Below are 26,823 nucleotides of genomic sequence, written 5' to 3'. Positions count from 1 at the left end.
CCACCCCCTACCCCATCCCCTCATCCCTCCATCCCCCACCCTACACCCACCCCATCCCTCCTTCCCCCCTCCTCCCTCCATCCTCCACCCTACCCCAACCCCTCTGCCCCATCCTCTCATCCCTCCACCCCACCCCATCTCTCCTTCCCCCTTATCCCTCCACCCTATCTCATCCCTTCACCCCACAACCTACCCCCACCTCTCCTCCCCCACCCCCTCCCTACCCCCATCCCTCCATCCTCCACCCTACCCCCACCCTATCCCTCCTTCCCCCTCATCCCTCCACCTTCCACCCTACCCCACCCCATCTCTCCTTCCCCCTTATCCCTCCACCCTATCTCATTCCTTCACCCCACAACCTACCCCCACCTCTCCTCCCCATCCCCCTCCCCCTCCCTATCCCCATCCCTCCATCCTCCACCCTATCTCTCCTTCCCCCCTCATCCCTCCATCCTCCACCCTACCCCAACCCCTCTGCCCCATCCTCTCATCCCTCCACCCCACCCCATCTCTCCTTCCCCCTTATCCCTCCACCCTATCTCATCCCTTCACCCCACAACCTACCTCCACCTCTCCTCCCCCATCCCCCTCCCTACCCCCATCTCTCCTTCCCCCCTCATCCCTCCTTCCCCTCCCCTCCCCGCTTTCCATCCCTCTCCCTGCGCGTCCCCGCTGGCGCGCACGCGGCGAGCGCTGCCTTGCCCGGGGCCGCGCCTCGCAGCCGGGAGCGCGCTCTCGCGAGACTCCCGCGGCCCCCCCCCTCCCCGCCTGGCTCGCTCCGGTGCGGCCCCGCCTGCGATGCAGCCCGGCCCCGCGCACTGACTCCCTCCGGCCTCCGCTGCCCCCTCCCCGGCCAGGCCGCAACGCCCCGGCCTCGCGTAGCGCGGCTCGCCGAGCCCCGCGGGGGGTAGGGCGGCCCCGGGCCGGGCCATGCGGCGGGGCCCCCGCTAGGCTCCGCGGGACAGGAGGGAGGCCCCGGCCCGGCCATGCCGGCCAAGAGGAAGCCGGTGCTGCCGGCCCTGACAATCACCCCGACCATCGCCGAGGGCCCGAGCCCGGACGGCTCCTCCGAGTGAGTGCGGGGGGGGGGGGGGCGAAGGGGGCCCGGGGGTGGGAGGCCAGAGTGGGGGGCTGGGGAGGGGGAGCCTGGCCTGGGGGTCGTGTGGGGCAGGGCAGCCAGGCTGGAGGGGGAGCCCAGAGTGGGGGGCGGGGGAGCCCTGAGTGGGGGGCTGGGGAGGTGGGGGGAGCCCAGAGTGGGGGGCGGGGGAGCCCAGAGTGGGGGGCTGGGGAGGTGGGGGGAGCCCAGAGTGGGGGGCGGGGGAGCCCAGAGTGGGGGGCGGGGGAGCCCAGAGTGGGGGGCGGGGGAGGTGGGGGGAGCCCAGAGTGGGGGGCGGGGGAGCCCAGAGTGGGGAGGTGGGGAGGTGGGGGGAACCCAGAGTGGGGGGCTGGGAACTGTGAGTGGGACTCTGTGGGGCTGGGGGCATGGGGGGAGCCGGGGCAGGAGGTGCCCCCCCCCTTCGGAGGGAACGGCGGGGGTGGGGGCAGGAGCTCCAGTGGAAATGGGGTGATGAGAGGGGTCGCCCCCAGGGGGCCAAGGGAAGGGCAGGGAGGTGGCCGGGGTTAGGACGGGAGGCCCCAGGGCCCGAGACAAAGGCACCTAGCTGGGCCTCTCACACTGGCTGGTGTCGTGGGCGTGGGGGGAGAGAGGTGACGCTGGGGGTACAGGGGATGTTGGGACAGTTGTGCTGGGGGGGGTGGATTGGAGAGAGAAAGGGGGCTCAGAGATGATGGGGGCTGTATAGTTTACGGGGAGTACCTGTAAAGAGTCACCTGTCCTAAGTGCTTGGAGCTCTGCCCAGTTCTTCACCATAAACATTTACCTGTGAAACAAAGCTGGGGGGATGGGGTGCTATTGCCGGGGAAGAGGGGGTGGGCTCTAGGTGTGAGGGTTGGCAGGTGATCGTAAAAAGCACCCGATGAAAAAAAGACGTTTTAGGGTGGTGGATTAAAATTGTGGATTAAAGGGCTGGGATGAATTTGGAAGGGGAAATAGCTCCACACCGTTGGGCCTACCACAGTGACAGTCCAGTCTTCTCCTAGGGTGACCAGACAGCAAGTGTGAAAAATCGGGACAGAGGGTGGGGGGTAATAGGAGCCTATATAAGAAAAAGCCCCAAATATCAGGACTGTCCCTATAAAATCGGGACGTCTGGTCACCCTATCTTCTCCTGACCAAAGATATCCCAACAGGAGCACCAAAAGGCAGATGGCGTCAGAGCATAAATGCCCCATTGTGCTTGGATAATAGATAGGCATCGTGTTTGGGCAGGATGGTGAGGGGTGTAGTGTTTTAAGCTGGGGGATTTGCATGACTTCATGGAAAGTCCCTCTCATGTTACTTAGTGGACTGCCTAGATGTATCCCTGGATTCAGAAAGGGGAGCGGCTGCTGGCACAGTTTGCTCCTTTCCCGGCAGTGAGCAGCACTGCTGCTGGAGCGCCTTTAAGGTTTTAATGATTCCCCCTGGTTTCGCTTAAATGGCTGATTGTAAAAAAAAAAAAAAAAATGCATCTCTGTAAGGGATCTGTGCTTCTGGGAAGATGTTGCATCATTTATCTCCAATATGGCAATTCCCTATCAGTAACATTCCAGGGTTCGTGCCTTTGTAATAAGGCGTCATTTGTTTATCTTACTGCCATATCAAGATTTGAATCTGAATACACATAGCTTTGGAGAAGGCTTTCCTCTTAGCTGCCTTCTCCCTACCCGCAGTGCTGAAGGGATCCAACATAAACTATGTATGGGACTTGTATTATGCTGGGCCTTTTGGCTCTTTGTGTACCTAGCAAACAGACAGAGTTCCAGTTTTGCCATCTCCTCTGGAGGAAGGGACGTCAAATTCTCTGTCTTTAGCAGAGACCTAACCGGCTCTAACAGTTGGTTCTGCTCCTCCCTGTTTCTCTTCAGGGCAAACCTGGTAGATCTTCAGAAGAAGCTGGAAGAATTGGAATTAGATGAGCAGCAAAAGAAGAGGCTAGAGGCTTTCCTCACCCAGAAAGCCAAGGTTGGGGAGCTGAAGGATGACGACTTTGAGAGGATCTCTGAGCTGGGAGCTGGCAACGGTGGGGTGGTCACCAAAGTACAGCACAAACCCTCAGGACTCATTATGGCACGAAAGGTAAAAGAGAGGTGGCAAGTGAATTGTCCTTCTTGTGCTTGTGTTGGCCTATTGTGCCACGCAGGAGAGAGGTTGTAATAGCAGAAAACCCTGTTAGACAAGCAGGACTTTGCCTATCCTAACCCTTCTGCTTCCTTAAATGAATTCCATACTGGTAAAGGGTGCCTGGTTATGGGCCCTGGAGACCAAGTCTCCTTGGTATCCTTAGAACAGGTATTGCCCCAGCAGCAGCACTGTTCTTTTCTCTGTGCTTCAACCCTGACCTGGAGCATCCCCCCTTGGGGTGAGAAGAGAGTTTAGTCTCCTTGTCCTTTCTGCTGAAACTACCAGCAATGGTGGCTCTTGTGATGTGGACACTAGCAAATGGATTGAGGTTCCTCAAACTCGTTATGCATGATCCACCAGTCGTCAGTTGATCCTGACTTTCTGCCACGGTTGACCTGAGCTGGATTTGACACAGTGGCACAAAGATGAGTTTCTTCCATAATTAATTCTCTGAGAAATCCAGGCTTCTGTCCCCTTCTTCAGTGTCTTCTTCTCCATGTCTAGTTGGCAGCCGGTTTCAAGCGGAGTGCCCCAAGGGTCGGTCTTGGTGCCGGTTTTGTTTAATATCTTTATTAATGATCTAGAAGATGGTGTGGACTGCACTCTCAGCAAGTTTGCAGATGACACTAAACTAGGAGGCATGGTAGATACACTAGAGGGTAGGAATCGGATACAGAGGGACCTAGACAAATTAGAGGATTGGGCCAAAAAAAACCTGACGAGGTTCAACAAGGACAAGTGCAGAGTCCTGCACTTAGGACGGAAGAATCCCATGCACTGCTACAGACTAGGGACCGAATGGTTAGGTAGCAGTTCTGCAGAAAAGGACCTAGGGGTCACAGTGGACGAGAAGCTGGATATGAGTCAACAGTGTGCTCTTGTTGCCAAGAAGGCCAACGGCGTTTTGGGCTGTATAAGTAGGGGCATTGCCAGCACAGATCGAGGAACGTGATCGTTCCCCTTTATTCGACATTAGTGAGGCCTCATCTGGAGTACTGTGTCCAGTTTTGGGCCCCACACTACAAGAAGGATGTGGAAAAATTGGAAAGAGTCTAGCGGAGGGCAACAAAAATGAGTAGGGGTCTGGAGCACATGACTTATGAGGAGAGGCTGAGGGAACTGGGATTGTTTAGTCTCCAGAAGAGAAGAATGAGGGGGGATTTGATAGCAGCCTTCAACTACCTGAAGCGGGGTTCCAAAGAGGATGGAGCTCGGCTGTTCTCAATGGTGGCAGATGACAGAACACGGAGCAATGGTCTCAAGTTGCAGTGGAGGAGGTCTAGGTTGGATATTAGGAAACACTGTGGAGGGTGGTGAAACACTGGAATGCGTTACCTAGGGAGGTGGTGGAGTCTCCTTCCTCGGAGGTTTTTAAGGCCCGGCTTGACGAAGCCCTGGCTGGGATGATTTAGTTGGGGTTGGTCCTGCTTTGAGCAGGGGGTTGGACTAGATGACCTCCTGAGGTCCCTTCCAACCCTGAGATTCTATGATTCTATTAGGCCATGGAACATGAGTTGTACTATGTCCAATCCTATGTACTGTTTAGAGCACGTTCATGCTTTATCTTTCCATTAGAGCAGCTCTTAATCAACTCGACTAAATTGGATGAGGAAAGTTGTACAGTTTTCAGGGGCAAGGTGTAGCTAACAAGGAGAGAAAATGTGTGGCAGAACCTGCAGAAAGAAGTGCACTTTGCTAGCAGAGGACAGGTCAGTTAAAGTGGTTCCTGGACTGTTTGCCACTCGCTGTGAATTAGATCATACGCAGCAATAAAGTCCCAGACATCCTTGTGCCTTGAGACGTCCTTTCTCAACCTCCAACTTAATATCTTTGTTAATGCTAGAATAGTTCTGTGAAGAGCCTTGTGAATTTGTCACAAAAACTTACTGTCCCAGACACACAATTTGTTCATCCACCTAATGATGCCTAATAATGGAAATAAATAATTTACCCGCCTGTCAGAAAAATGGCTAACCTTCTGCGAGAGAACACGTAAGATTTCTGACGGTTGTTCAAATCCACAGTGTGACTTAACTTGAAACTCTGGTCTCTTGTCTTAGAGGGATGAATTTTAAAAGCAACAGGTAAAGTTCTATGGGTCTGATGAGCAAATATGTCCCACTGACTGGCTTCCCCTGGAAAGCAGTATCTGTAAAGCCTTCCACATTAGCATCTAGCTTGGGAGTACTGGAGCTGGAAGGGCGTCAGCGGGATGCTGTGTGTGTGAAAACTGTTGGAAACCTGTGTTCAGAGCCTGGTTTGAGATTTTGAGCATGGTCAAACATAGGGCTGTATGTTGTTGGTCCAAACCTTCCCTGTCTCCCCATGTAGAATGATCGAAGTCCCAGGAGACTCTGAAGTGTGTAATGGTGATCACTGTTGTTTGAGAATGACTTGCTTTTTCTAGCGGCTGCAGCTTCCCTTCCTGCGAGGTATTCCTTGCACATCGATAAACTGGTCCTACATGGAGCCCAAGGAATAATTCAGTTGCTCGTCAACTTTCAAACAACTCCCTCTTAGTGACCATGTTTTAGTTCTTCTCTGGTTTCTTTGGTATTTAGACACCCTTTACAGTGCCTGTAGAGATGGCTTTTTTTGTGATAAACGTTTACTATGTTGGGTGTCGTCTCTGCACCCAACTTGCTACATTGGTTTTCTGCCATGTACCCTGTATTGTCAGCCTGGGGGTGGCTAGTGTGCTCCGTTGCATTCTGTGCAGCATGCAGAAATCAAGAGTAGTTGTCCAGAAAGCCTCACCGCTTAGAGTGGTAACTATAGGGCGACTAGCTCTCACCAGCACAGGACAAAGTGGAGCTCTTTCAAACCCCTCTTCCGCTTCTCCCTTCCCTTACTTCCAGGCTACATCTGTATGTTCTTGTAGCTGCTCCTTGATTCTGTTGTTTGATTTTTCTCTCTTTGCAGCTGATTCATTTAGAAATTAAACCCGCCATTCGTAATCAAATTATCCGAGAGCTGCAGGTCCTGCACGAGTGTAACTCACCGTACATTGTGGGTTTCTATGGAGCGTTCTACAGCGATGGGGAGATCAGCATCTGCATGGAGCATATGGTGAGCCTAAACTCCCTCCTTTTAAGCAGCTGCCGCTGCTCTCCAGTGCTGTATACTGGGCAAATCCCTCTGGGTTGTAGATGCAAAGGAGTAAGTGATGCTAGAGGTTTTTCTGACAGCAAAAGGCTTGTTGCTCAGTGCATGGGTGGTGGAGCTGGGACATCAAACTCTGTCTAGGAGCAACACAGCCCTACATGGGCAGCTAAAATACAGAGAAATTGACTTTCTGGAAAGCGGAAGTGGTGGTTTTGGGGTCCAGCCAAGAGGAAATGTTGCAAACCCTCCACTGAACAGAATTCACTGAACTGCAATGTGCGTCTTCCGCTGTATCTGGCGGGGAGGGTGTGTTGTATCCCCTCCACATTGGTGCAGTCAGCACTGCCTTTGCATTGACAGTGTGTAGGGGAAACAGTGCGGAAAGCCTGTGACATTAATATGTTAGACGATGCCATTAAAATGGCATTTCCTATGATAGCAAAGTTTAATCATGAAGTGCTTAGCAAGAGATGGGCGTATCCTCGGAACACCCATCTGTGGTGATTACCAGAGAGATCTTCCTTAATCTGTGAACAGTCTGATCTAGTGTTACTGACTAGTGAACCCAAATGTGTTATGCTGTTTACACCGCTCAGTCCTCATAGGTATGTAAATATAGAGCCTAGAGCTGGAAAACATTTTTCAGGCCGTTTATCTTATTTTATTTTCCTGCTAGTGCTCAGTTAACTTCTCTGCTCTGAATTTAGGATGGAGGCTCTCTGGATCAAGTGTTGAAAGAAGCCAAAAGGATTCCTGAGGAGATCTTGGGGAAAGTCAGCATAGCGGTGAGTATCCCTCTCCCAGAGCTCACTCAAAACCCAAAGGGAAGAGGAGAGGCTTCAGGCTTTCAGAATAGGGTGGCCAGATGTCCTGATTTTATAGGGACAGCCCCAGTATTTGAGGCTTTGTCTTATACAGGTGCCTATTACCTGCCACCCCCATCCCAACTTTTCACGCTTGCTATTTGGTCTTATCAGAAGTTACTGTCTCTCAGGGTGTACTGGGAGCAAATACTGTCTGAGTCTTGACCCTTTGTCCATTCTGTACCCCAGGACTCTCTTATTTCCTTGGAGCTGGAGCTCCTGTTGGTAGATACACCTACTAATTCAAGTTGCAAACCCAGGTTTTCTCTCCACCCCGTATATCGTTATTGTATCATCAACTAGGAGTCAAAAGAATAACCGTATGGGCTGTGAAGTTAGTATATTTCAGACCATTTACTGCAGCCCCAGCTGGGAGGGTAGAAACTGGTGTAGGAGCCTCATGGAAAGCTTCCATCGAGCCAATGAACCAGTGACTTCATATCTTAACACTGTGGGATTTTCAATTGTCTGAAAGTTTTATCTCCTTAAGCAGAGTGGATCTAAAGTGCAGCCAACATTTGCTCGGCTGTGTGCCGGTTACTCCCTAAAGCTGAAGCCCTTAGTTGCTACAGGGAGGCTTTACTGGTGACGTTGCGGTATTACAGCATCTTAAGTCTGTGCAGGATATCTCTCTCCAAAGGGAAAGACTTTTCCTTCCCAGATTTTACCTCTTTCTGTCCTTTGGTTTCCTTCTAGGTTCTGCGAGGTTTGGCCTATCTAAGAGAGAAGCATCAGATCATGCACAGAGGTGAGAGGGGAGAACCTAAAAATAGCTTCTCATGACAACCAGAGACCTGGATTGTTCTTACCTAGCATTGCGCATACATTTTTTTTATCTCTCTCTTTTCTATTCTCAGATGTGAAACCTTCTAATATCCTGGTCAATTCCCGGGGAGAGATAAAGCTATGTGACTTTGGGGTTAGCGGTCAGCTCATTGACTCCATGGCAAACTCCTTTGTGGGGACTCGATCCTACATGTCTGTAAGCCCCTTTATTCTTATGCAAACCTTTGGATGTATTCTACAAGGGAGAGGGATTTACCACTCTCGGGAACCAGACAGAGCGTTAGCGCATCGTGTCCAGGATCACTCACAACTCCTCCAGGCACTCTTAGCCTGGCCTGTAGTATCCTGCTGTTACACCCTTCTATGCCGAAACTAGCAACCTGGCCAACCAGAGAGGTAGTTGTAATATATGGACAAATCACTGAGGGCTAGATCAAGACCGCACTTCACTTCTGTCTCCAGCCTGATTTATTTTTTAGATGTACAAAGAACACCTAAGTGCACTTACATAAATCTGCTCCTTTTACAGGAATGCCATCAACCTTAAAACGGGTCAGTTTAAAAAAAGAATTAAAAGTAGTTTGAAGTCCTATATGTGCTCCTAAGTTCCCCTGCCAATATTTGTGGGCTTAGAGTTGCACTTGAACTTCTAAGTCGTTTTGCTCCTCTCCACTTCTTCCTTTCCCCCCCCCCCCCCCCCCCGCTCTTGTTTCTGCGTGGAAAGAACCAAGTCACCTAAGGGATATTGGCTTATTCCGGTGAAAACTCTGAAATGGACTCCATAAAACACTTAATTCTCCATTGCCTTGTGCAGTCATTCACACCAGCTGCAAAGTGAAAGCCAGAATGGTAACATGTTCCATTCGCTTCACACTGATGCAGATATTCCACACGGTACAGGGCAATGGGGTGTCAAGTGCCCCACGTGAACTGGAAAAAGAGAAGTGACAGTCACCTCGGGTGTTACTTGTAGCAGTAGGTAGAAGAATTTCAGACAGAGGTCTGAAGAGGTCACGGGAGGGATAGCTCAGTGGTTTGAGCATTGGCCTGCTAAACCCAGGGTTGTGAGTTCAATCCTTGACGGGGCCACCTGGGGATCTGGGGCAAAATCAGTACTTGGTCCTGCTAGTGAAGGCAGGGGGCTGGACTCGATGACCTTTCAAGGTCCCTTCCAGTTCTAGGAGATGGGATATCTCCATTAATTTTTATTTTTAGGTGAGATGTCTTAAGTTGAAGTTCCTTTAATCATTAGATGCTGTTGGGCTTTCTCTTTCTATCCACACAGTCTGGGGGCAATGTAACTTCTCTTTCTGCAATGGAATTGTTGCATATTGACTCTTATATGTCTGTGAAAACTTGCACAACTCCCATTCTAGCCAGCGTCCTTTGCTTTCATCAGCAGGAGATTTACTGACCAGTATAATTACAAAACTCTAAATCTGTGCTGACACTTGGTCCTTAGCTCGTTTGCCTCAGTGGGGTGGCGTATAATGTGCGCCACTCCCCAGCTTGACGGCTAGGAACAAAGACGTGGATTCTTAGGGGTGCTGTCAGCCTGCACTTGTGTCCTTCCCTCTGAACTTCTTTTTATTTTGGGCACCGTTCCTCTTCAAGTGCAGTTATAGTTAGGACAGAGACTGAAAAAACAAAACAAAAAAAAGTCCTCTTCTTTCTCAGTCCCTCAGCTCTGTGTTTTTTGAGTCATATCTCTACTAGCAGCTGTGACCCCTATTGGTTCTGCAGTGATGTAAGGAGCAGAAAACCCAGCTAAGTTTTCAGATTCTATTTGGGAGTTTGTAGTATGGGGCAGTTGTGTGGGTTTTTTTTTTTTACATGTATACTGAGTAAACTAGACCTGAATACACTGAGAAAATAACCCCATGGTGTCAATCACTCTTCTGGCCATAGCAGAACTTAAAGAAGAGCGGCACTCAAGTAGCATTTAAGTATATAAAACCTGCACTACACATTCTGTGGACATGACCTTTCTAGGTAGAAGAAATCCCCCCTCCCCCCCCATATTTCCTTTGAGCATATTAATGTTTCCTGCTGGTGTCAAGAGTGGCAGGTCCTCAGAGGATTCTAGTTTATAAAGAAGACTGAGTGAGTTTCCAAACAGCCTGTCCCCGCAGCATTTCAGCCTTGAAACAGAAAAACTGCATTAAGCCAGAGCCACTTTAGCCTGAAGGTGTGGGAGGCGGGGGCTGGGGGGAAGAGAGAGAGTCATGTCTATTTCATTTAAATGTATAATTAGTGGGGAGTGTTTTGTATCCTTCCGGGTGAGGCAGAATTTCTCTGCAGTAATGTGCCATAGCCACAGATGACTTCCAGTCAATGGAGTCTCTTCCATGTGGTGACCTCTCTTCTGTTGGGACGTACAGTTTTACTGAGGCACATCTGTGACTTTTCATTACAGCCTGAGCGGTTGCAGGGCACTCATTACTCAGTTCAATCCGACATCTGGAGCATGGGTCTCTCCCTGGTGGAGCTGTCTATCGGAAGGTACCCAATCCCCCCACCAGACTCCAAGGAACTGGAAGCGATATTTGGCCGTCCCATGGTCGATGGGGCAGAGGGAGAACCTCACAGCATCTCACCGCGGCCCAGACCCCCAGGGCGCCCTGTCAGTGGTAGGGGCTGAAATTGACACCTGTCTGCTGGGATGGTTTTTTGGTTTATGGGGCTGGGCTAGAAGTATGAAACAATCCAGGACCATTAATTGGCTTTCATCATTTCTCTGCGTTTGGACGTGGAATGGAAGCGAGGCAAATACATAAGGGTTCTAATGGGAACTTGTTCTGCAGAAGACTGGCCTATACCCAAACACTGGAAGCAGAACCAGCACTCACTCTTGCTTCTCTGGTTTTTACAGAATACGTGTGTAAAATCAGTCTCCCATAAAGGCAGCATACACATGAAGGCCAAGATGTTCCAAAATGACTAGTGATTTGGGGTGCTCAACTTAAGGCACTTTGAAAGGAGCCTGATTTTCAGGGGCCTGGTGTTTAGCGCTTTGAAAATCAGGTCCCTTTTAGGAGTGTCAAGTTGGGGGCCCACAGAATCATTGGAAAATCTTGGCCTAACAGTGCAGAACTTGAATGGAAATTTGTATCTCTAGCAATGTGAGATTGCTTTGCTGACTAACTTTGTTGGTGAGAAGCGACAGCCCCAGAGGCTAGTGCCGTTACCCACAGGTCAGGTACAGCATTTGTATCGGCAGAGCCAGCTTCCTGCTAACATGCCTGAGTCCTGGCCTGGGGTAAGGGCTAGTTCAGTTTCAGCAGCCCATTTGCTCCTTGGTCTCTGATTAGACTGATCCCAAAGGGGCCAAATACGTGCCAGTTGTGGTGTATTTGAGAGCTGGACTGAGGCCACCAAGTTCATCTCGTGTAGGCCTCTGAACAGCCATTAGATGGTAATTATTGAGTGGCTGGATTTGAACTGCTGATCTAAAGGCAAAAGGCTTCTTGGTCCACTTCCAGCCCTCCAAGCTCTATGATCTTGTGCTTCCCAAATGCTCCCAGCTATTAAATGGATCCGTGATTTGGTAGCATCAACCATAAAGCTCAAAACGGGCTTTTAAAAAAATCCACCCCCATTGTCTTGTTTTTGCTTCCATCAGAGTCTGAATTCCACTGTGCAGGTTCTGTTACCTTCATCCCTGTGCAGTTTCTTACTCTGCCTTTGTCCTCTTAACTACACAGGCCACGGAATGGACAGTCGGCCTGCGATGGCCATCTTCGAACTGCTGGACTATATTGTTAATGAGGTTGGTATTTGAAATCACCTTTCATCTCCTTTCCCTCTGTTTGTCGGAGTCCAGGACTCCGAATAGATCGAAAATCCTCATTTGCTCATCAATTAAAGGGGTAACAAGAACTGAAAGCTTCACTAAAATCTCCTTCTCTCCTACTCACTCTATTTGTATCGGATCCCAGCCCGTCTCTCCCATTTGTTCTTCCTGTCTCTTGGGATTAAAGTCTACAACGCTAAGCTGCCTCTAGCTCTGGAATAAGACCCTGCAGACAAGGGCTTATAATATCTTTGAAGGAACTGTGAGAAGAGTAGAAAGGGGAGCCCTGAGGGTTAATGAACTATTTGTTCAGTAATCAGCCATTTAGAACAAACTCCTCCATAGACTTGTGAAGGATAAACAATCCCTCTGCCAGGAGCCAGATCACCCCAGTGTTCTCAGCCTGGGGCGAACGCCTGGTCTCTTTTTGAAAAATCTTAAGGTAAATTACAATCTGGGGTCTTAAAGTGAGCATGTCCCAGTACGAAGGCAGGACTAGTCTGTGGGAGGAACAGCTTCCCCTGTAAGGTGACATGATGAGTTGTTACCTAATCGCAGTTGTACCTGTTGAGTTAGTTCCATCTGCTGTAGGGTTTCACGTATGTGGGATTTGCTGTGTCTTATCCGAACACTGATCTGGGATGTTGAACTCTAACCTTTTGGCAGTGACTAATACCTAATGCTTCAAAAGTAGGCAGCTCTGCTTCCCCTGTGCACCTAGCCAAATGGGCAGTGCTTTACCTAGGGTGGGGGGCAAGGCTTTCCTTTGGACGCCTTGAATGGTATAGCTGGCAGAAGATATGCACTGATGGGAGGCTATTGGCTATAAAGGGAAGCAGTGGTTCTGAGGTTTAAAGGGAAACACGTATGAACAGTCAGGTCTTCGGGCTGCAGGTTTTCGGTGACTGCTTCTTCCTGACCCATTGATGCAGAAAACCCTTCTTCTTTTCCCAGCCTCCTCCTAAGCTGCCGAATGGAGTTTTCACACAAGACTTCCAGGAGTTTGTAAATAAATGGTAAGGATCTCTTTCTACAAGTGAACATAAAGGCTGTGCACGGGGCTGGTTCGGCAGCCCTAGAGAGTGAAACTTTCCATCCCATAACAAGGCTGGCAGTGGTAGCACACGTTTTCCCATGTGCCCCTGCCAGCGTGTCTCCACTCTGACCTGGAGGGACCACCTTCAGTCAGTCCTTGTGATTCATTCAATCTGTGATCCCTGTGAGCTCTTAGATGGGCGCTTGTTCTACTAAGACCACCGGCCCATTTCATATAGGCTACAAAAATGGCTGTTGGGTAATGGCTTGGAGTTGCTACCAGTGTGGGTTGGTCACTTGAGTCATCCAGTCCTCCAGTCTTTCTTTGTGTTTATTATAAGCCTTTTGGTGGATGCCTAGATAAACTCTGCAGCCCATGCTGGTTTATTGGCAGCCTTCTCCATGATGTGGTATCCTTTCAAACACTCACCCAGAGGAAGCTTGCCTAGAATGTTTTCTAGGAGCATGAGACCTTCTCTCTTAATCTCTTGCCCGTCTCCTCACTTAGGGCACGTCTTCACTACCCGCCGGATTGGCGGGTAGCAATCGATCTATTGTGGATTGACTTATCGCGTCTAGTAGCTGAAGTTGCGTATCTTAGGTCAACTCCCCCGTAGTGTAGACCTAGCCTTAGAAGGGATTGTTTTTCTTCAGTTGGACTTGCCTTGTTTGGGGCTTCATGCTCTGATGACACTGCCAGCTCAGCTACCTCTGCTTACAACTCATGTTTAGAAGAGCCTGTCATTAATGTAGACTGTGTACTTGGGAAGGAGGGGTTGGTTGTATTTAGACGTTACAGTGCCAATTTTCAACATTAAGGGATGCTGTCGGCCCCCATATTAGATACACCTAATGAGGCAGCAGCATGACTTGTGGGCCTGAACCGAGACCCGCCAGCTTTGCTTTGGTTCATGGATGCACTGCAGTCTCAGATATGGGTTGATCTTTTGCAGCTTTCTAGGCCTACATTTTCCACGGTGACTAATGACTTTGAGAGCCTCAATTTTTGGGTGCCCAACTTGAAACTCCTTGAAGAAGCCTGATTTTCAGAAATTTAGAACAGCAGCTCCATCTCAAAATAAGGTGTCTTTCTGGTGTTTCAGAGTTGGGCTCCTAAAATGGCTGGTCACTGCTGGAAACTTACGCTCTCATCTTTATTTTCAAATGAGGGTGGGAGTGGTTTAGCAGCAGCCTCTGCTAGACTCTTCCTTGAGAATCAGGTTTCCCCGAAGTTTTTCTATGATGCTTATCTCCTAAGCCTGCTGCAGGTTTTGGTAAGTGCATGGATACTGTGGTGTGGCATGAGAACCTGGATAAACCTGATATTAAGGTCTGACTGTTCAAGGGAGTCCTGCTCTCCAGGAATCTGCTAGGATAGACTTGGAGAGTGTCCCTCAGCAGTGGGTCCATAAAGCCACTTTTAGAGTTGTGATAGAAGTGACCAGGTGTAGGACTGCTGAAGGCAGGATTCTCTGGCTTCCAAATAAACCAGACACCTGACTGGGTAGCCTGCCCGGCCAAATAAGGAGCTTTTCACAAGAGGGGTCTGACAGAGCTTTCCTTCCTTTTCTTCTGTTCTCAGCTTAATTAAAAATCCAGCAGAACGGGCAGATCTGAAGATGCTGATGGTGAGTGGGGAGCTGCAAGTTGTTTTGTACTGGGGGCAGTTCGGGCCTCGGGCTTGCATTGTGGGCGGGATTTTCCTCCATTCCTTTCCCAGAAGCAGATGCTATTGGATTTGGTTTCCTCCTCTTGCGACACTGGAAACTCCAAGGCGACATTAAGGATGAACTGAGTGGGAGGTGAGGGAAAAGCTGCAGGAAAATGCCAGTCAGATTGATGGCATTTACAGTCTTCTAGAACCAGGCCCAATACACATAGGTCCTGCAGCCCATCCTGCTAACCAAGCCCAGGGCAGGCACCGGGCCTTCCTAACATGATTCCTCAGAGAAGTCTTTGGGAAGGAAAACAGTAGTTTCTGTCAGAGAAATTTCCATGTCTTCCCAGGCGGTTTGGGAGAGCAATTTTCCCCACTGCGCACTGGTTTCCTCAGCTGCTGTGGACTGGGATGGGGAGACTGTGCCCCTTCCCCCCCCCCTCCTCCCAATACCTCTTGGAGCTGGTGCTCTGGGCTTCATCACCTGCCTCCCCCTTCCTCCGGGTGCAAGTTCCGGAGTGGCTGGCAGTTCCGTGGAGTGGCAGATCCTTTACATGCCTCCCCCCCCCCCCCCATCTCCCCATGCTAGGTGTCCTCCCACAAGGCTTGCCAGCTGGGCCACAGTGGGGATGCATGCGTTTTCTTGATCACTGGGACTGTTGCCAGTGTCTGTTCATTCTATCCTATGCAGTGCATCAGCCAATTAGATAGCAGTATGGCTGTCACCCCCTCCCCTACTGATAAACTGTCTGAAAACCAAAAAAAACCCCAGCCCCACACTTGAAAATAACAGCTAGTTGGACATCTATCTAAAAAGCTGGTTTTGTTGGCTGGAGAACAGAACGAGCCGGTCCTCCAGCTCCATCAGAACAGTGCTGGCAGTACAGCGTGACTCCAGCAAGAAGCTGTCACTGCAGCACAAGCGTCTGTCAGACCAAACCGTTAGCAACATGATGAGTCATTGGGTGATATAGACCCCGTCACTGGGTTAGAACTGCTTTGGGGAGACAGATCTCCTGGCTTTTATCTAATATAGCAGCAGCAGACACCATTACCCTGTGGCAGCCCTTCGTCCTTCCATTCATGTCCTGTAAAGCACTGCCGGGGGAGCCCTTGTTACATCAGCGCTGGCTCTCAGATGGCAGCATTAGACCTGAGAGGGGCTGGCTGCAGCTAGCCAAGTGCACCTGCCGTCTCAGGTTAGGTAATTGCTCCAGAATCCTGCCCCTGGGTGCCGCTGTCCCTTGTCTGGTCTGAGTGACTCTCCTACGCTGATTTCGGGAGGCAGCGCTGCCCGCCAAATTGACATCCGCACAGCTGCAGCGTTTTAATGCGTCTGGAGAAGACGCTCTAAGAACAGGTCTACGCTACAGGGCTAAGTCGACCTAAGTTACGCAACTCCAGCTACGTGAATAACTCCAGCTACGTGAATAACTCCAGCTACGTGAATAACTCCAGCTACGTGAATAACGTAGCTGGAGTTGATGTAGCTTAGGTCGACTTTTGCAGCGTTTGCACCGCCGGGGTCGACTTACCTTATGCTTGTCGTTCTGGTGGAGTACCGGAGAGGCGGGAGAGAGATCAGCAGTCGATTTAGTGGGTCTTCACTAGACCCACTAAATTTCCCCCCCTGGTGGATCAGTCACCGCACATGAATCCCCGGTAAGTGGAGATAAGTCCTAAGCCAACAGGAGAGAGCTCTCCCGTCGGATTAATAACTCCCCCTCCGAGAGGCAGTAGCTACGTCAGCCAGAGAAGCTCTCCCAGGACATAGCGCTGCCTACACGGGGGGTTACGGTTGGTATAACTGTCACTCAGGGTTGTGGATTTTTTCACACCCCTGAGCAATGTTGTTATACCGAAGTAAGTGTGTAGTGTAGACCGAGCGAGGACTTTGTGGTAGGGAAGTACGGAGTGTCCTGTGAGCTGTGATAGACTAAAGCGATGCATGTGCTTTACTCTCTCTTTTCCCCTTTCAGAATCACACCTTTATCAAGCGCTCTGAAGTGGAAGAGGTGGATTTTGCAGGCTGGCTATGTAAAACGCTGCGGTTAAACCAGCCCAGCACCCCCACCCGCACCGCCATGTGACGGCAAAGCAAACTGCCTTGTGTCCATACATCTGCCTGTCTGCCACCGTTTCCTGCCCTTCAGTAGAAGACAGAACCGCCCTCCTTCCCCCCCCCCCCCCCATCCCCTTCCCAAAACGGCGAAGCACCATCATTTTGGGAAATACCCATCATCCAACAAACGAGCAGAAACGGGCTTGCTTTCTTTGTTTTGTTTTTTTCATGCCTGCGTTCGAGCGCGGCTCAGTCTTTGAAGTTTCTGACATTTGGGAAATGTGCTGCTGCTTATGTTGTCTCTTTTGAAACCTGTTCCCTTGGGTTAAAAAAATATGGTGTGTGTGCGGCGGGGCGGGGAAGATCACATGCTTTGTACACTTCCTTTTGGTGTGGGCTTGAAAATGGCTAGTGTCGAAAGTTGTAGCACTGGACACAGAGAAACCTATCAATGCGGAATGGCTGGGGTGAGGGCAGGGACAATTGCCAGATGGTACAGCTCTTGCATATGTGTTGGCAGAGAGCAAGAAGGGGAAGTGAAGGTGTTGAGACTAGTAGATTCCTTGAGCTTGCTTGGGGAAATTAGCAGGGGTACTGCAAGAACAAAGAGATGGTTTGTGGGTAATATTTTTAGCCTAGTTGGGAAAAGAGGAGTGGCATAAATTCTCTCCCACGTTTCCTTAACAGGGAAGCCTTTCTTAGCTCCCCTTGTCCTGTTCCTCTTTGTGTCCAGCCAGGGCTCTGTCCTAACCCAGAAGATGGAGAAAGGACTGACTAGGGAATCCTGTTTTTCTTCATGTAGCTTTGAGGTCCTTTTGCATTACTGTGCGTTGGAAAGTTGATTTCTAGTAGCCCAACTTCCTTCCCTGCTGATCTTCTTCCAGGTGTAGCGAGGAAAAGTTTCTGCTTTTAAAACGTGGGGTTTTCGAGTATGTTCCAGGCACGCACTGCGTGTTCAGTGATGGTCTTGGGCTATAAGTCGCCACATTGGGCGGTTAGCCTGCTAAGAAAGGGAAAGGCGTCTGAGCCAGTTAATAACAGACTGCAGGGCAATACTGGCTATTCTTCCGGTCAATGTGACGGTCAGGGCAAGAAGCTTTTTGTGGTAAGCTCGGGCCTCCCAGAATTGTGATGGAGGAGACAGTACCCTCCAGCGACTGCAGCAGCATTACTGCCCAACTGCCCCGCCACACTCTGAAGGGAAGACACCCGACAGTTGGCGATACAAAGGGAAAGCGGGCATTTCTCTGCAGATCCAGCGCATTCTGCCGCCAGTCAGAGATGCTGTGTTGGGAATTGAATCCCTAGCGACTGGCCCAGGGAAGAAAAGTCCTGATCTTCCTTCGGATCTACTCACGGCACTGACCAGGCTGATCTAGCAGCCATCCAGGAGTGTGATGCAAACGCCAAAGGCTCTTGTGGTGTAGCTGATCCTTTGCACGTTTTCTGTGCTGCTCCACAGTCCAGTGAGACCCATCTCCCACGAGGGCTGTGGCAGATGCAAGCGTTTTTAGAAACTTTCTTTGGAGAGGATGGGTGAGATGCCTCAAATCCTACAGGATGCCAAACAGCCGATTTCCACCCAGGGTTCTTTACCTGTTTGAAAGGGTCTCCACGCTGCCTGCTAGTGGTCAGGATTGTTGAGCTTTGTTTTGTTTTTCCTCCAGCACTGATGTGTCTCCCCTCGTCCCCCCCCCAGCTCCTACCAGAGGGTTTCAAACCTGTGATCTCCCCTGGAATATACCTAGTCTTTCTAAGTTCATTCTCTTCCCTCCCCTGCTTGGTCTCACTGTGTTATACAGTTAAAAACCAGCCACTCTAACTGCACATTCAACCGGCAGCCTTCAGACAACCACGTAAGGCAGAAGACCAGGGCGAGGTAGCTTATGACCAGCTGGCAAGATGCTGTACAAGACCACTGGAGGAATGAAACCACACATCGGAACTAGTTTTGTGATGTAACTAACCAAAAGCAATCAAGTCTCTGGGGGAGACTTCCCCAAGGACCATTAGGTGCCTAATTCCTATTGGCATTAATGGGAGCTGGGTGTCTTAAGCTGTCCTCTTTGCCTGGGCAAAATCTCCCCCCTGCCAGTTTGATGGCACATGCTCCTTGGGTAGGGGAAAGTCCTGTCAAGGCCACCCAGACATGGTGCACGTCTCTTCGCTCTTCTGATAGGTAAGGATGCCATCGCGCGGTGGCTGAACTGTTACACAGAGCTGCTTGCATCATTGCGGTACCTTTCCCAGGCCCCCTCCGTCTTCAGCTCCAGTAGTTAGGAGTCCTGTCCAGTTTAAGCCTCTTCCATTGGGGAAGCTCTGCTACTTGGAGTTCTGACCGCTTCCCCCATTGCTCGGCGTTCCCCGCCGAAGGCCAGTACAAATCCATAATTGTGATAGGTGGGGTGGTAACTCCAAACGTGCTTCATCGAACGACAATCCTGCTGGCAACCTCTGAACCATGAAGATCTCCATCATGCTTCCCTAGAAGGGGGACACCAGTTGTACGCTCTCTTTTCTGCTGCCGAGCTAGGAGTTGAGTCTTGCCCCGACCCCACTGCCTTGGGCAAGCGGATCTTGCTTTCTGCCTTTCCCCGTGAGCTGCCTGGTTCTCAGAAACGTTTTCCTGTAGACTCTCTGGGCAGAGAGACCTGGATGGCGAAGTGAAAGTGGCTAACTGAGGTCGCTGTTTGCCCTGCTGATCCAGACACGAAGTCTGAGAAAGCCTCTTTTGGGACTGTACTTGCTTGCGTTGTGTGACCGGCAGTAGTGTGTATGGAATTTGCCAAGTGTATTATCTCCTCTTTCTCGGGGGATCCGGTTCTTCATTTCCTTGAGGGAAAGGAATAAGAGGTTAAACAATAGTTAACCAGAAGGGCCTGCTCACCTTTGGTGGAATCTTGCTTCTCTCAAGCTACCTCTCTAGTTTAGGGAATGATAGGTACGTACCTTGCCGTTACGGGAGCAAGGAAGGGCCTTGATCTGTGGTAACGGTTGAGTCTCATGAGGTGGGAAGATAGCCTTCATGGATCACATGGACAGGGTCTCTTCAAAGAGCCTTTTATGCTTTTTTTTTTTTTTTTTTTTAAATATACCCTTTCTTTTCCTGCCTGCTGTAGAAATACAAGCCATAGGAATGACTCATTCCCTTGCCCTCTTGGCTTTGGGAGGGTGTGATGTGCAAGTTCCATTTGGCTAGAGTCTAGAAATCTTGTCTTTGTCAGGTCTCTTAAGGCACGATGTCTTGGCTTAACGGGCAGAGGTTGTCTGCGTCCTCAGCCCTAGCATTCTTGTGCTACTGTTTAAGGAACAACCTGAACCAGCCCTCGGTGGCTGCAAAGGTCAATTGTGAACCTGTAAATTCGGGGAGGGGGGAAGAGGGGGCGTGATTTGTGAGGCTTGGAAAGCGTGGCCACCCCTGCTTTCTAAGGGACAGTCCCGTTATTGGGTAGGCAGCAGACATATCCGTGCCCCTCCCCCAAAACCCATACATTCTTTTCTTGTAACCGCGTTCCACTGGGGAATGTATCGAATCTACCTGAAAAGGAAAGGGTGTCGGGCGGAACCTGATCACTCATGAAGCACTTGCCGTGTCTGTATGGTGTCGGTTTCACCCCCTTGATGAAGGGCAAGATGCCAGCCAGTGTTGAGTAAAGTCTTTCAACTAGCATGTCGACAGTGTAATAATTTAACGGGGGGGGGCGGGGGATTCCCTCCCTACCCATAGATGCATTTCATGCTGCTGATTGTGGTTCAGATATGCTGGGTGTTTAAAACAACACACACACACACACACACACAAATATAGTGGATTGTGCTTATTTTTTCAAATAGTACCAGTGGCTCAAGCACTGATGTCATTTTTACATTTTTGAAGGCCTTTATTTTTACTCCAGAGTTACCCTATTTGATCAGATTATCAGGTGCTCTCATGCCTGGGTTCTAGTTAATCAGACAAATAGGACACTAATGCAGAGACGCAGCTGAGAGAGCTGGAAGAATGTGGATCTCTCACTCTGTTCGGGGGAACGTCTGCCAAGCTTTTACCCTCTCCTGATGTCCAGAAGAAGGGGAGACAGGTTTCACTGCTGCTCCAAACCAAAGCTTATGCTGCAGGCTTCAGATTTCACTCTAATATGCCTCTCTCTGTCCATTTGCCACAGTGTCCCGTAATATTTATATAGCAGGAAGAAAATGGGTAGAGTTTAATAGCCCGAGGGAAGACTTGAGAGCTAGCAAAGATTTGAGAGCTAGAATCTGAAGCATCATTCCTGAGTGGCAGTTGTATGTTTTCCAACAACCCATTAATTTTTTTTTCCTAGAGTGCACTTATATTCCATCAAATCTGGTAACTCTTGAGGATTGAATGTATTATACAAAGTGTTTGGGTTAATTAAAAAAAAAAATCTAATTGCAATGGTGAGATCATGTGCTCTGAATGACTATGTACTGTTTTTTGGTCATGTATATGAACCATGAGGCTCTGGGGTGGGGGGGGGTGTATCTTTTTTGCCTCTAATTTAACTAAAAAATGGTAGGGAGGTCTACGATTCGAAAGCTTTAGGATATTTTTGTTTTGCTTTTGCGCTTGGTTTTGGAGGTGAAGGGGAAAGTGTATTGAGCGTTTTGTTGGTGCAATTTTTTTTAACTATTTTCATCATGGAAAAAAAATAAAATAAATAGCACTTTACATTAAAAGGCCCTTTTCCTCTTTAATTTAATCACAGGTGGGGTTTTAAACATGAATTTTTAAACTGAAACACGAATTTTGACCTTCATAAAAAATGGTGGGTCTAAATTAGCGATTTCCACTCAAGAAAGAGATCTTGGAGGCATTGTGGATAGTCTCTGAAAATATCTGTTCAAGGTGCAGCGGCAGTCAGGAAAGCTAACAATGTTATGAACCACTAGGAAAGGGATAGATAATAAGACAAAAAATATCATAATGCCACTCTATAAATCCATGGTACGCCCACATCTGGAATACTGCGTGCAGCTGTGGTCGCCCATATCTCAAAAGAGAGATTAGAATTGGAAAAGGTACAAAGAAGGCCAACAAAAATTATACAGGGGTGAGGAACAGCTTCTAGACAAAGATTAAAAAAACTGGGCCTGTTCATCGGAGATAAGAGATGATGGAGGGTGGGGGATATGATAGAGGTTTATAAAATCATGAATGGGGTGGAGAAAGCGAATAGGGAAGTGTTGTTTACCCCTTTGCATAACACAAGAATCAGGGGTCACCCCATGAAATTAATAGCAGGTTTAAAACAAACCAGGAAGTATGTCACACAACACACAGTCAACCTGTGGAACATGTTGCCAGAGGATGTTATGAAGGCCAAAAGTATGACTGGGTTCAAAAAAGGATTAGATCCGTTCATGGAGGATAGGTCCATCTGTGGCTAGTAGCCAAGATGGTCAAGGATACAGCCCATGCCCTGGGCGTCCCTAAACCTGTGACTGCCGGAAGCTCAGACTGGACAATGCGGGATGGATCACTCAACAATTGCCCTGTTCTGTTCATTCCCTCTGAAGCATCTGGCACCGGCCACTGTCAGAAGACAGGATCCTGGGCTAGACGGACCATTGGTCTGACCCAGTGTGGCCGTTCTTATGCTTCAAGAAGGTAGAGGATGAAGAATTATTTCAGCACTGTGGATCTCGGACCCTAGTAGCAATCCATAGTATGTCGAAGAAAGAGGCGCTTCTCATTACCCTGAATTCTGCCCCCAGAACGTTGTTTGTGTGCTGGGGATCATGGATGCTAGTGGGGAAAGAATACCCTCTGTCTCCCTAGCTGTAGAGGAAGAGCATACATAAGAACGGCCATACTGGGTCAGACCAAAGGTCCATCTAGCCCAGTCTCCTGTCTCCTGACAGTGGCCAATGCCAGGTGCCCCAGCGGGAGTGAACCTAACAGGTAATGATCAAGTGATCTCTCTCCTGCCGTCCATCTCCACCCTCTGACAAACAGAGGCTAGGGACACCATTCCTTACCCAGCCTGGCTAATTGCCATTAAGCATAGAATTTGCCTCTACAATATTGTTTTGGAGAAATCTACAATTAAAAGGGGGATGGGTGCTGAGTGAAAAATGGGACACTGTTCCCCTGCTGTCACAGAGAGAAGAGGACGCATTTGACATCACTCTTCTTCCAAAGAGAGATCCACGTAGTTTAGGACCCAAATGTAGGTGTTTTAAAAAAAAAAAAAAAATCACATGACTAAAAAAATTGTTTCCCTTAGTTGTAAAGTGAAACTGACCCAAACAGCACAGATGCTTGGAAAGCAGATATGAATAATCAGTTGCTGTTAGCAAAATAAATAGAGTCCTGCATTCATTTTTGATCCTCTGGACAGAGCAAACACTGGGCGAAATGGCACCCTCCGATGAAAGGAGTGAGCAGTGTGGCACATGACGTAGCAGTGAAGCGGATCTGGCCTATGCACCTGGCAGCCTGAAACACTTAAAATAATGGCACTCGAGCAGCAAGAAGCTAATTAAAGAAAAAGCTCTCCCGTGCTCTGGACGGTTGTGTGTTAGAAATGGAAGGTGAAATCCTGGCCCCATTGAAGTCAACCGGAGTTTTGCTGTTGACATGAACGTGACCAGGAGAATCGGCTCCCGGGGGTACTGTAACTGGAGCTAGGCGGGGAAAAATTCAGATGAAACCTTTTTTGGTCAGAATTTGCCAATGCAAAAGTGAAAAGTTTTGCAGCGAGAGTTTGATTTTGATGATGATTTGATGGAACGCAGCGCTGTTCCTGCCTGCTTGGGTATGTCTACACCGCAAGGAAATACCCGCAGCTGGCCCACAAGGGTCCCAAAACCTGGGCTTCAGCCTGAGCCCGAATGTCAGCCCTGCAGTTTTGTAGCTCCACGAGACCTCAGGGCTTCCAGGATGCCTGGTTTCCATCCCCGTCCACGGAACATTTTGATCCGTTTGGGTTTCTCTCTGAATTGGAATGAAACAAAACAGAATTTCCTTTCTCAGCCCAACTCTGTGGTACAGATGTTAGTTTGGCCTGCTCCGTTGCGTGGTGGCCTGCCTGTCAGGAATTGGCTATGGTCATAGCACTGCTTCTTTTTTCTTGCCACTTCCCTGTTGGGGTCGGTGACTTTAATAGCCTTCTTCCAAAACTCATGATTTTACGCCTGACTCTCATGCAGATTGGTGTCTCTACATGTCACTGATATCTGGTCCATGTACCAGGTCTTTGGCCTCCCCTTTGGTCATCTTGCAGCCATGATCCTTGCAAGGGCTGGCTATGGTTATAATACACTTCTCAATATTCAAAGAATTTGTTTAGATGCTAACAGGCCCCTTGGGAAGCACTTGTTTAAGATCCCAGATCAGTAGTTGGATAGATGTACAGATAAATCAAAGGCATTAACACAGCAACGTTGTGGAGCCAAACACAGCTTTGGGAGCCAAACACAGGCGCCTGACTCCCTTAGGCGTCTTTGAAAATCCCAGTCCGGGTTTCTGAGGTTCAGCTTCCACCAATGGCACCGAAAGCAGAACGAGACGCTGTGCTGGTATTTTTCTTGAGGCGCCTTGACAGTGGCAGGTTAGAACATTCCTACGTGCTTCTTTCAGGCACAAGTCTGGCCCAAAATTTAGATTTTTTTTTTTTAAGATATTTTCAAAACCTAATATCCCTGGAAACATCTTCATCAACGGAGACGTGTGGGGGTGATGGGCAGGTGCAACGGAAGAGTATTTAACCAAACGCTCGCCAGCCACCAGTAAAACTAGCTCGATGGATGGATGGATGGATGGATTTTCATCATCCAAGCTCGGAAATGGAAACCGGTCAGGACTGCAGAGGGAATTGCATTTTAAAAATTCTCTCAGTCTCTAACAATCGACGGGGACGGTGGTAATACAGGTAAGGAAAAGTTGTTGTTATAAAGCTTGCGTAGAACGCGGACTTAACATCCCCTTGGAACTGGGCCACCAGAACCCCTGAGGCAGATGCAAGCGAGTACCGTGGAGAGTGTTGATGAGTTGTCTGCCGAGGCTGCAAGCAGAATTCAAACGGTCACAGGAAATTGAACGTTCTCTCACCGATAGGTCTCACCACCTCCTATGTGAAATCCGTGTCTCGCTTATGGATGCAAAAACTCACTCTCCATCAGTGCGTGGCGGGGTGCGTCCCCCTGACCCTACCTGGCAGGATTGAGCCAGATCTGGGAGCTACACTACACGATGTCTGGTGCAACAGCATCAACCATAGTCCCTCTGACTGGCGCAATGGTCCTTAATAGACTATGCGTGTTTGATGAAATTCACACGGGGTTTTGCAGAACATAGGGCAGGATGCTGCCCTGAAATGCTTGATCTCAGTGTTGTCAGAAGACAGCGCTGCACTATTTACTCAGGAGATTGGCATCGTAGTGTGTCAGGTGCTGTACACAGGCATAACAAAACAGTTGTGTACCAAAGAAGCCCTAATTCTGCCATTTCCTCCATGGGGACGTCAGTGGGGCTCTGGGAAGGTTCAGAGGTCGCCCTGTGCAGATCCGGGTGCAGGACTGGGGGCTTGAGACAAAGGAAAGATTGTCCCCATTTTGCACAGGTGCAGATAATGGGACTTGCCCAAACTCTGCTCCTACGTGCTACAGGAATACAAATAATCAAGTCACCTGGGAAATCTCTGGTGCAGGTGGGAATTGAGTGCACAGCAACTCAGCCTGAATGCATTTCTTTAGAGATCGGTGCTTTCTGTCTCCAGAAAGATTTACCTGGACCGGCTCTTCCTCTGAAGAGTCTAGAATAAGTTTAACAAGTAGCTTCCAAGACATCTCAGGGATGCGTCCGTCCTCTTTCTGCCTGGTTCTGCTTGCCATGTGGAACCAGCTAATTGCAAAGGCTGACAATTGTGAGGTGAATGCGTTCACGCTCATGGAGCACAATGATGCCTTCATTCCCAGCTCTCTGTCCCTGTGTTATCCGGGGGGTGTACTGCCTAGAGACATGACCATCTCCATACTGGCCGGCGCCCTGCTAGGCTGCCCCCAAGCTATCTGTCTGTGCCCTGATGCAGCAGGGACCCGTTGGCTGATGGAGACCAGGGGATACCTGGTAGTGGGCAGGGAATTCGTGGTGGCACCTGTGTCTGAGTCTGAGATTAAATGGAGTCAGTCCTGCTGGCTTCTGAGCAGGGTGTTTAAACTCCTCGCTTGTCCGTAGTGGAGCAGCACAATTGTCCTGCCCTTGCTGGGCGTCTGTGCTTGGAGAAAGCAGAGAGCTGAGGGGAGCCTCAGCGAGATCTGTAAAATCAAAGAGGAAGCCGTGCTCTCTCCTCCCCTTCAGTGCTTGAGTGAATTGTAGGCGAATATGGTTCCCCCTGTTTTTGAGAGGGGGAAACTGAGGCACAACGAAGGGATGTGACATTCATGGAAGTGGCCCCATCACCGTGTGTGACAATCTCACCACAGTTGTTGCGGGGCACTACTACCTTCCTCACCCACCTTATGTGAAAATTGTTCTCCATTTGCACGCTGTTGCCTTGAGTAACAGCAGCATTGTGCTTGCCCTGAAACGAAACTCTGGGCAACTTAAGAGTACCTAGCTCTTATACAGAGATTTTCATTTTTAGAGCTAAATCACTTTGCAAAGGAGAGTAGCAGTATGCGCCCCATTTTACAGATGGGGAAACTGAGGCGCCTAATATGACTTGTCCATGGTCACTCAACAAGCCAGGGCTAGAGACTGGGACTAGAACCCAGCTCTCCTGACTCCCAGGCCAGTGCGCCAGCCACAAAGCCACGTTGCCTCCGTCCCGCAGTGGACCGTAGCTGATGCAGCATCAGTCCTCTCTCCCACAATGGGAATGGCTTAGTACCAGACAGGGAGAGGAGGGGAAATCCTCTTGATCACTTTAATCCTTTAAGGAGTCTGTCCTGTGAATGCAGCAGTGGTGGAAAAGCACTGGCTTGGCTGCCCTGGAGGGCAGAGCATTGTGACTACCACCAGCACAGGGACAACGTAGGCAGCAGCCGTGGTGGCACGTAGCGACATGGACAGCGAGCATGGCGTTTGGTCTCTGTGGTCTTGGCCGAAGCTACCATGAAAGAGGCCAGTTCCTGTCAGTGCTGGTGGAATAATTCTGCTTTCGGTGCACTGGATTGTCTGCCTACAATGGAGCTGCACCGATCTACGCCAGCTTAGGATCCGTCTCGGAGGGAGGAGGTTGGGAGGGAGCTGCCCATCTGCTATCGGACCCGTCACACTGAGGTTACAAGCCCTCCACCTCCTGCCGTTCCTTATGTGGGACGCCATCAGCCCGT

General features: G+C 49.6%; 1 protein-coding gene across 2 annotated transcripts; it reads left to right on the top strand.

The window, feature by feature from the left end:
- The first annotated feature begins 765 nt into the window (after nucleotides 1–765).
- On the top strand, nucleotides 766–21,214 carry MAP2K2 (mitogen-activated protein kinase kinase 2). 2 transcript variants are annotated; one of them, XM_054013971.1, is made up of 11 exons: nucleotides 766–1,072; nucleotides 2,968–3,178; nucleotides 6,146–6,292; nucleotides 7,036–7,113; nucleotides 7,888–7,939; nucleotides 8,049–8,173; nucleotides 10,394–10,607; nucleotides 11,682–11,746; nucleotides 12,725–12,786; nucleotides 14,388–14,433; nucleotides 16,442–21,214. In XM_054013971.1, exons 1-11 carry the CDS (start codon nucleotides 987–989, stop codon nucleotides 16,550–16,552), a joined length of 1,197 nt encoding a protein of 398 aa, XP_053869946.1. In that variant the 5' UTR covers nucleotides 766–986; the 3' UTR covers nucleotides 16,553–21,214. The 2 variants fall into 2 exon arrangements, with proteins under 2 accessions (XP_053869946.1, XP_053869945.1); XM_054013970.1 differs by lacking the exon at nucleotides 766–1,072 and having other exon boundaries at nucleotides 2,801–3,178.
- The last annotated feature ends 5,609 nt before the right edge of the window (nucleotides 21,215–26,823 follow it).

This window comes from Malaclemys terrapin, chromosome 24 (assembly GCF_027887155.1).
Source record: "Malaclemys terrapin pileata isolate rMalTer1 chromosome 24, rMalTer1.hap1, whole genome shotgun sequence".
Classification (NCBI taxonomy): Eukaryota; Metazoa; Chordata; order Testudines; family Emydidae; genus Malaclemys; species Malaclemys terrapin.
The sequence above is the reverse complement of the archived record's forward strand: the minus strand, read 5'-3'. Positions and strand labels throughout refer to the sequence as shown.

What these genes read in the sequence shown, in the direction of transcription:
- MAP2K2 (XM_054013970.1), top strand. Translation starts at nt 2,801, where the DNA reads ATGGGACTTGTATTATGCTGGGCCTTTTGGCTCTTTGTGTACCTAGCA. An exon ending in GACTCATTATGGCACGAAAG is followed by an intron (nt 3,179 to 6,145) that starts GTAAAAGAGAGG and finishes CTCTCTTTGCAG; the next exon opens with CTGATTCATTTAGAAATTAA. An exon ending in GCATCAGATCATGCACAGAG is followed by an intron (nt 7,940 to 8,048) that starts GTGAGAGGGGAG and finishes TTCTATTCTCAG; the next exon opens with ATGTGAAACCTTCTAATATC.